At 43.4% G+C, this 9,175-nt stretch overlaps 1 protein-coding gene and 1 non-coding gene across 2 annotated transcripts; both read left to right on the top strand.

Moving 5' to 3' along the window:
- Positions 1-307: 307 nt before the first annotated feature.
- Positions 308-378, top strand: TRNAG-GCC (transfer RNA glycine (anticodon GCC)). The gene has a single exon. It is a non-coding gene; the product is annotated as a tRNA-Gly (tRNA).
- Positions 379-676: 298 nt separating this feature from the next.
- LOC123076045 (protein ABCI7, chloroplastic) lies at positions 677-5,066 on the top strand. Its single transcript, XM_044498497.1, has 4 exons — positions 677-722; positions 842-1,779; positions 3,443-3,702; positions 4,487-5,066. Exons 1-4 carry the CDS (start codon positions 677-679, stop codon positions 4,803-4,805), a joined length of 1,563 nt encoding a protein of 520 aa, XP_044354432.1. The 3' UTR covers positions 4,806-5,066.
- The last annotated feature ends 4,109 nt before the right edge of the window (positions 5,067-9,175 follow it).

Here is a 9,175-nt window from a genome sequence, read left to right as displayed (position 1 = left end):
AAACCCCAAGTTTGTCTATGAAGAGCTAATCTAATTGTATTTTTTTCTATTTATATGTTAAGATATCTCTGATAAGGGCTATAGCTCAGTTCGGTAGAGCAACTCGTTTGCACGTGCGCCAATGCTTTTCAAAGGAGCTTATTATGCAATGAACATAATCGATCTTATTGCAAAATCAATGTCTTACTTCATAGATTCTAGAGAATAGGAGAACAGTAGCCTGACAAACAGTCGGTTCAGTCCGATTCAGGTACCCAGACATAGAAGGCTGACCCAGGCGGATATACGCTATAAAATATATACCGTAGCGAGCGTAGTTCAATGGTAAAATATCTCCTTGCCAAGGAGAAGATACGGGTTCGATTCCCGCCGCTCGCCCGCTTAATTTATCAAAGTACTATGATAAAAAGTTCATGCTTCCGGTTCAGTTTTTCTGTCCTTTTTTTCGTGAAGAAAAGTTTATCAAAACCTATCAACATGGGATCTAATTTCGAAGATCTCGACACGAGGAATCTAACGGTGAAAACGGCCGAAATTTGGACGCACGGTTTAAGAGATAAAATAGTTTGAATAAACGAATCTAAAAAAAAGAAAAAACTCATAGGTTGCGACAAGTGACACACATTCAGCATGCCATTTGGAATGAGTACTCCTCAATTAGTGATTTCGTCGGAAGATGGACTCGCTGAAAGCGAGATGCAGGGGCGCCCAACTCTTTGGGGGTTTTATAATTCAAAAGGGACCCACTAGGCCATTGTACATAAAAACAAGTCGGCCCATGTCTAGTCCAAACGAAAACGGGTTGGCCCATCATCTGCTCTCTCTGGGCCCCACTCGTCAGCCGATTCCACCAACGCGTCACAACCCAACTGCGCCCCCATCCCCTCTCCTCTGCCACCAGACGAGAGGCACGGCGAAGCTTCGCCGGCCGCCATGTCGCCGCCGTCGCTCTGCGCCGCCCCTCCCCGCGCCGGCCCGCCCCCGCCCCCTCTCCTGCGCCTCCGCCGCCGCGCGGCCTCCTCCGTCGCCGCGTCGCGCGCGGCGGCCCCGTCCGTCTCCGACGACCTGGTCCTCCGCATCGCGGAGCAGCTGGAGGACGCGGCGCCGTCCTCGCCGCTGCTCGACCCGCTGCGCTCCGCCTCCGCGCTCTCCCTCCTCACCACGCCCTGGCCCACCCGCCGCTCCAACGAGGCCTTCCGCTTCACCGACATCTCCTACCTCCGCTCGCTCCCCATCTCGACGCCCACCCGGACCCCCGGCCTCGCGCCGCCGCCGCCGCCCTCCGACCTGGAGTCGCACGTCCTCTTCTCCGACGGCCGCCTCGTCGCCGCCTCCGGCGCCCACGTCTCCGCCCTCGCGGACATGCCCCCCGGCCACGCCAGGGACCGGGCGGCCGCCGCCGTCGCCGCCTCCGCGCGGTTCTCCCACCGGGACATCTTCTACGACTTCAACGCCGTCGGCGCGAGCGACGTCGCCGTGGTGTACGTGCCCGAGTGGGCCAAGATGGCCGACGACCCCGTCCACATCATGTTCGCCTACAGCGGCAGCGACGGTGCCAGTCTGATGATGTCGAACCCCAGGGTTCTGGTGATTGCGGAGAAGGGGGCGGAGGTCGCCATCGTCGAGGAGCATTTCGGGGTTGGGGAAGAGGACGGTGGGTGCTATTGGGCTAACCCGGTGGTGGACATCATCGTGGAGGAGGGTGCTAGAGTGGTTCATTCCTATGTGCAGCGACAGTCACCCGCCGCCGCGCATACCAAGTGGACCACCGTCCAGCAGGTGCGATTGCCTTATGCATTTTGCACTACTTTTATTTGATTATGGGCTTTACATAAATGCTGTGTGAAAGGTTGCTTGAGCTATATAATATTTGACATTCAGCTAGGACAGTGATCAGTGCTGATGAGAAATCCATTATGGAGAGACATGGTTGCACTGGGTTAAATGATTGTAGGGGTTAGGGAGCACACGAATGTCTGATGAACCTTTGAGCTATATATTGCAATTGAGGATAATCCTGTTTACACCTGTTATCTATTGTTCTAGCTGTTACGAGTATCATGTGCTTGCATTCAGTGTAGGAGTAGGATAGTCAACAAGTTAGTCAGTGAACTCGCTCTTCAGTAACACAAGCTGGTCAGTGAATGAGCAACCAATAAAACCAAATAGATCCCCTGCAATTTACATTTCAGAGTAATGGTTTCATATCTTAGTTCATTATTTTCACTATGAAATTGGACATAGCTTGATGTATTCCTAGTTCCTACTCATTACTGAATGATTTGCTATTTTGATTCAATTAGGATTTAGGAATAAACATGGTCAGGTTTATTCGGTTGATTGTAGCGGCAGTAATTACTTCAATATATGATCGTTTCAGTTAAAATCTGAACTAGTCATCTTAACATCTGTGGAGATGGCTGTCATAAGGTCTATGACCACAGAATATGGATCAGTGAGGATGCCACTAAAGTCTCTTAATTTAGGCAATATCTGATCCTTTGAGCTATATTCGAATTGTGGATAATCTTGTTACACCTTTTGTCTACTGTTCTAGTGGTCGTGACTATCATGTGACTATGCTTGCTTTCATAGTGTAGGAGTAGGATAATCAACAGGTTTGTCGATGAACTCGGTCTTCAGTAATACTACTAGATACAGAAGGATAATATGATAATTTGAATGTAGAAAAATGAGGAGTATATTATAGTCAAAATAAAATGAGGAATATGTGAAGTTTCTATATTTGGTTCCTTGGTATTGCTTTTATTATCTTGAATTAGCTAGCAAATAAAACCACATAGACCCCTTGCAAATATACATTTCAGAGTAATGGTTTCATGTCTTAGTTCATCATTTTCACTATGAAATATGAATAGCTTGATGTATTCCTAGTACCTACCCAGTATTGAATGAGTTGCTATTTTGATTTGATAAGGAATAAATGTGGTCAGCCTTATTTTGTTGATTCTAGGGGCAGTAATTACTTCAAAATATGATTGTTTGAGCTGAAATCTGAATTAATCGTCATCACATCTGTGGGGATAGCTGTCATAAGGTCGAGTAGGACCACAGAATATGGATCAGTGAGGATGCAAGTAAATTCAGGGTTAATTACTAACTAGCTGCAGTTTATTCAATGCCTTAATTTTTTTGAATTCGCTATCCATGTAAGCAAGCGGTTGCCATGGAATCTAAAACTTTGGAGTTATTCTGGTTCTGTTGTTATATCCTCTGAGAATGGAGTACCAGAAAGCTCTCACTTTGTTTCTATTCATGCTGTTGCCAAGTTTATTTTTTCTGACTGTATGTAAAGAGTAGGTATGCGCATTTGTGTTCCAGTACTTACGACAAATGCTGTGTGTAAATAAGGTTTTATAGTAAAGATTATTCGAAATGGATAGTGTCAGTCTCATTAGTTGTGTATTATTTTCCTTTGCAGAATACATCTAGTAAATATGAGTTTGTTGAGGTCAGCACTGGAGCAAGACTGAACAGGCACAATCTTCACATCCAGCAATTGGGTCCTGAGACAGAAACGGAACTATCAACGTTTCACTTAACATCTCAGAATAAGCAGATTCATGATCTGCATAGCAGACTAATACTTGACCACCCGAGAGGTTTTTCACGACAGCTCCACAAATTGATTGCTTGTGGTACAGGAAATGGTATTTTTGATGGAAATATTCAAGTGAACAGGTATTTGGTCAGACTGTTCTCATTTATTAACTTTTTGTATTCCAGTAGAAATCCTTACGGTCATCGTTGAAATAGCATTGGAGAAGTATATATTTCTGTAGTACTATCTTACTAATGTTATGTGAATTCTTTGGTTACATATACATGTTTCCCTGTTATTGAAAAAAGCCTTCGTAATTTTAGTTTCATGTTAACTTAGAATATTGTATTAGTTTTACATAAAAGATGCCGTACATTGATGAAAATTCAAGTAACCTAGCAGAAGCATGTTTTGGTTGTAGGTTTGTAGCCGTAGCAGTGCAAAGAAATGAATGTAACATTTAATAGTTTAGGAAGTATACTTGTTATCAATGCTACGAAAATTCTTTGATTGCCCACATGTTTCACTGTCGCTGAATATAGGACCTCGTAAGTTTGTCTTTTGCAGTGTCATGTTAATGTGGAATACTGCAGTAGTTTAGATTAAAAATGTTCAGTGTCATGTTAATGTGGAATACTGCAGTAGTTTAGATTAAAAATGGTGTATACTAATGAAAAATTATAGGTAAACTAGCAGAAGCATGTTTTGGTTGCAGTCTTCTAGCTATTGCAGTACAAGGCAAGGAATGTAAAAAGTTTACTTACTACTTCAGGAAACGTACACTGTTAGTAATTTGTTTCACCTATTGTAACACTGTCTGTATGATGCAGCATGAGAAAATACGGCATTTGTGGCTATTGACAAAGCTTGTAGTTACATCTGGAAATTTCCTCGGCCTAACGTTTTGATTCTGTTAATTTGCAGGTATGCACAGCAAACCGATGCAGGACAGCAAACCAAGTGTCTTCTGCTCTCACCAAAGGCTGTCGTGAATGTGAAGCCGAACCTTCAGATCATCGCTGATGATGTGAAATGCACGCACGGAGCTGCCATCAGCGGGGACCTCGACCCGAACGAGCTCTTCTACTTCCAGGCGAGAGGCGTCGACGCCAAAACGGCGACCGACGCCCTGCTTTTCTCGTTTGGAGCCCAGGTGATAAACCGCATCCCGTTTAAGGCCATCGAGAAGAAGGCTCTAGCACAGCTCAAGGAGTTGCTCGCCGTGTCAAGACAAAACAATTGATGAGGCCCTGAGGAGCTCTTTGAAGTGGTTCAGCACTGTTTTTGGTCGAGGTGGAAAGAGCAGGGCGGGAATGCTTGGAAGCTTTGGCATTGAAGGTGAGCGACTACAACTGCATATGTTGGTTGACTGCCGGAGGAAATACCACTCTAGTCCTTTTTTCAGATTCTGCTTATTATTTGTAAATTACTTGTTTATCCCTATCAATAGCAAGAATACATCAAGCATCTTCGAAATAGATGTTCCTTCTGTTAGTGGCAAAAATGTAGCTTGTTTATCCCTATCATTGCTGTCGCCGACTCGCCGATGTTCCAAGCCTGCCAGGCCCCCAAACAGCAAGGTCGCAGGTACAGTACAGCCAGTGGACGCTTGCACTACACATGTCCGTTTGTAATAATCCATGAAGGATTCCTTCTGCCTGTGGTTTTGCCTCCTGCTTTCTTTTGGTTTGCAACTGTCCGCAGGCATGCAAATCTGGAGGGCAAAAACGAATATACAGTGGGATTTAGTAACATGTTGTTTTGCATAAAGAATAATAAAGTTTTCTCTTCCCACGTCTGTATCACTGTATGAATGCTTGGTTTGCTATACCATACACGTCTTCTGTTAAGAGTTTCATTGTCAGTGACAACAGGTAGCCAAGGTCTGTTTTTTTTTTGCGTACATTCACCTTGAGCATAAGAAAGAACAAACAAAGTTCATCCAGTGAAAAATAGCGAACTTCGAAAAACGCAAAAGAGGAATGAAAGAAACAGGATAGATGGGGACATGGAGTTTTTTTTAATCCTGAGCTCACATGCACCCTAGTGAACAGTCAAAATAAAAAAAATAGTCAAAAAATCTGAATTATTTTTAGATAAACATTGATGAAGAACCGCGTACTAATTTTCGTGATAAAAAGACATCCACGGAGGTTTGTGCAAAACTAAAACAAAATCAATGCTTGGAAAAGACTATTGTTGGAAGCATTTTGGAGCATCTTTTTATTTTTCAGACCTCCACGAATGTCATTTCATCACAAAATTTTGCACGCAGTTGAAACAATCATCAATGTTTGGTAAATATTTTTTTTATTTTACTTTTCACCAGGGAGCATGTCCAAAGAGTACTTTTGGCATAGCCGCTCTACCACAGATCCCATTGTCACATGTCACACATGAGAGAAAAAACGCTTTGTAAAAAAGGAAAGGAAAACTTGCAATGCAGATAAGCCCATCGAGAAACAACAAATCCCATATAAGATAAAAAGTAAAGACGAGAAATGGCGAGTCCCATGAGCAAAAGGAAAACCCATATGACAAAGAGAAAAGTCCATTAGCTGGATATAAATGCGTCACACCCCGGAGACAAGCACGACGGGCCACACAAAAACAAATGGAAAAAGTCCAAAACAGACCGTGAGGTTGTAGATGAAAGCTAAATCAAACCCTGAACTATGAATCCCGTAAATTGGTACTCTGTACTTGTAATCCCGGTCTATTTTGGACCCTAGACCTGTTTGGCACACTAGCAATACTACAATCCGACCGGGATGACCTGCTACTCTCACGGACAAGAATTTGGGGCGGCCAACTATACCACCACAAGAACTCGTGAAGTTTAAAAAATGTTCACGCATTTCTAAAATTGTCCATAAGTAAAAAATGTTTTTGTGTTATGTTTTTGGCACAAATTCAATTCATTTTGTGTTTTTAAAAAATGTTTTGAATTTTAAAATTCTATTCGCATTTTAAAAACTCTTCGCGATTTAAAAAAATCACATTTGGCAAAAAATGTTCAGAATTCCAACAGTTTTTCACATGCTATGAAAAATGTTTCAGATTTTCAAAAATTGTGAAACATTTTTAATAATGTTTGGAATTTCGTAAATTAATTGTGTTTTGAAAAACTTGGCATTTCAAAATTGTTCACAATATTTTTAAGAAATGTTTTGATTTATTTTATAAATGTTTTTATATATGAATGTTTTTGTGTGTTCTTAATTTCGTTAATTAAGAACATTTTCATAAATATATGAACATTTTTTACGGAAGTTATTCTTGAGGAATGTTTTTTTGGGAAGTTTAAGATAAAATTCCGTGAACTCAAATTATGTTTTTAGTGCAGTTTTTTGAGAAATTTTTAAAAAGGTTACTGTGTTTTTTAAGGCAGGTTGTTTTTTGAAGAAGTTTTTTAGGGAATTTCAAAAAATGTTATCATGTATTCAAAAATATGTTTTGAAGGAAGTATTTTTAGGAAGTTTTTTGAGGAAATTGAAAAATATGATCTGTTGTCATTAAGAAAATGTACAATGTTTATTTCCAAAATTGTTACCGTGCATTCAAAAAAGTGCTGGAAACATGTATTTTTTTGAAATGTACATGTGTCAAAAAGGAAAGAAAATCTAGAAAGAAAGAAAGGAAAACCAAAAATATAACAAAGAAAAAAAAACCCAGTGAAAACATAAAGTATAACGAAAAGAAGAAAACTGATGAAAAAATTAAAGAAAAGATAGAGGAAAAAAGGGGAAAAAGTGAAAAAGAACATAGTAGACAGAGCGAACCTATAGCTATGCATGAGCGGCGCAAGCGACTGCACTAATGAGCCGGCCCGACTCAGCGAATACAAGCTAAACACTCGCATGCCCTTTCCTCAAAAATGAAAAAAAAACCCGAAAGGAAACGACGAATCACATCAGTCTTCTATGGTGCAGCACGCGTACCTGGATATTACTCTGCGTATTTTAAAATCAAACCAAAAAGCCACACTGAAAAAAGAACGAATATATTTTATGGTTTCTTGTATCGACACTGTATGAATTTTTCTTTATGTTTTGATTTTTTTGGGTATATACCAAAAATCAAAACGGTTAACCGAAGTAAAAAGTATAATTATATTTTTTGAGCGAACTGTCATACAAGTAGTCGATCATGTGAGCACATGAGCTTGTCTCGCTTGCGTTGTCCAACATTCACACGCCCAGACACAGCCTTAGATGGACCTAACATCTACTCTTCACCGGGTTAGTAAACAAGGTGGTACTAAAGTTTCTGCCATCCTTCGTACACTCACTGGCCGGTGACCGTATTGCATAAAAGATTAAAAGGAGTTGCGAACTGCTCAATCAGGGCCATGGAAAAGTTAATGTGCAGACCAAATGCCTAAAAGAGCTTGCAACGTAGTCATTTTTCTTATATAGGAGCTAGATTCCCTGCCAAGGACGTCTATTTTTCTTGGAATGCAGTATTTTTTCTAGAAAAGAAATGCTAAGCACGACCATAAACAAAGCAAAGTATGAATTGCGCATTTGCATGAACAACCAGCCATCCAGACATGAACCCGCAAAATAATCGCCAAATTGTGGGTCAGGGCCAAAAAAACTGCACGACCAGACCCCGCATCCGGCACCGGCCCGCAAAATTTTTTGCGGGGTGCGGCAAATCTTCTCCCCCAACCTCTATCTTCACGGGCTGGGAGGCCGACCCGAGCTCAACCCCCATCCGACGCGAAATTTGGCAGGAGGGACATTTCCGCGCGCCCTTTCCCGCTCCCCGCACCCTCCGCCACCATTGCCCCTCCTCCGAAAGCTCCGGCTGCTCCTCTCCGGCCGTCCCTCGCCGCCATGGACGACCACGTGCTGTCCCCCATCACCGTCGAGGTCGCGCACGCCCCTTCCCCTCGAGCGGATCTCGTCGCCGGCCATGTTGGTCCCACCGGCGTCGCCCAAGCACACGCCGCGCCTGCCCGCAAGCGGCAGGGCAACGTGCTTGTGCAGGGCGGAAATCCGGCTGCCCCCGCCGCGATGGCCCGCGCTCCGGGCGCCAATGCCGCTGTGCGATCCCGACCGGTGGCGGAGAAGGCCGGCAAGGCTGCGGGCGCAAAGCGGAGGAAGGTTCCGACTTCAAGGAAGCCATCTTCTTCAACCTCTCACTCCATCCCCCCTCAAGGAGGTGCTCCGGCGATGCCGTTCGATGGTGCCGCTCCCCCCGCGAGCGAGGTGTTCGACGAAATGGCCGGAAGGTATATCTCTTCGGACTTCGGCCATTCTCTTTCATTTTCGCCATTGTTTTCGATAGCTCGTGACTTGTTATCGTTCCCTATAGCGGTGGTTCGAACAATGCAACAACCGAGTTCGTGAACTTGTTGGACACGAACGCGGTTGACATTGATCAAGCCCCTTTCGAACCTTTCGACTACAATGAAACGGAGGGCGGCGTGGACGATCATGGTTGTGCGGACGACTTGGCGGAGATCGAAGCGGAAGCGTTTGAGAATTCACAAGCAAAAACTGGGAAAAGCCAAAGATCGAAGAACTACACTATCTTGGAAGATCAAGCTTTGATCAAAGCATGGAGTGCGGTGTCTCTTGATGCATGCACGGGTACTAATCAAAC

Source organism: Triticum aestivum, chromosome 3D (assembly GCF_018294505.1).
Source record: "Triticum aestivum cultivar Chinese Spring chromosome 3D, IWGSC CS RefSeq v2.1, whole genome shotgun sequence".
Lineage (NCBI taxonomy): Eukaryota > Viridiplantae > Streptophyta > Magnoliopsida > Poales > Poaceae > Triticum > Triticum aestivum.
The sequence above is the reverse complement of the archived record's forward strand: the minus strand, read 5'-3'. Positions and strand labels throughout refer to the sequence as shown.

Coding starts and splice junctions, on each gene's coding strand:
- LOC123076045 (XM_044498497.1), top strand. CDS start 677: ATGGACTCGCTGAAAGCGAGATGCAGGGGCGCCCAACTCTTTGGGG. Junction 1,780..3,442: donor AGTGGACCACCGTCCAGCAG/GTGCGATTGCCT, acceptor TTTCCTTTGCAG/AATACATCTAGTAAATATGA. Junction 3,703..4,486: donor GGAAATATTCAAGTGAACAG/GTATTTGGTCAG, acceptor GTTAATTTGCAG/GTATGCACAGCAAACCGATG.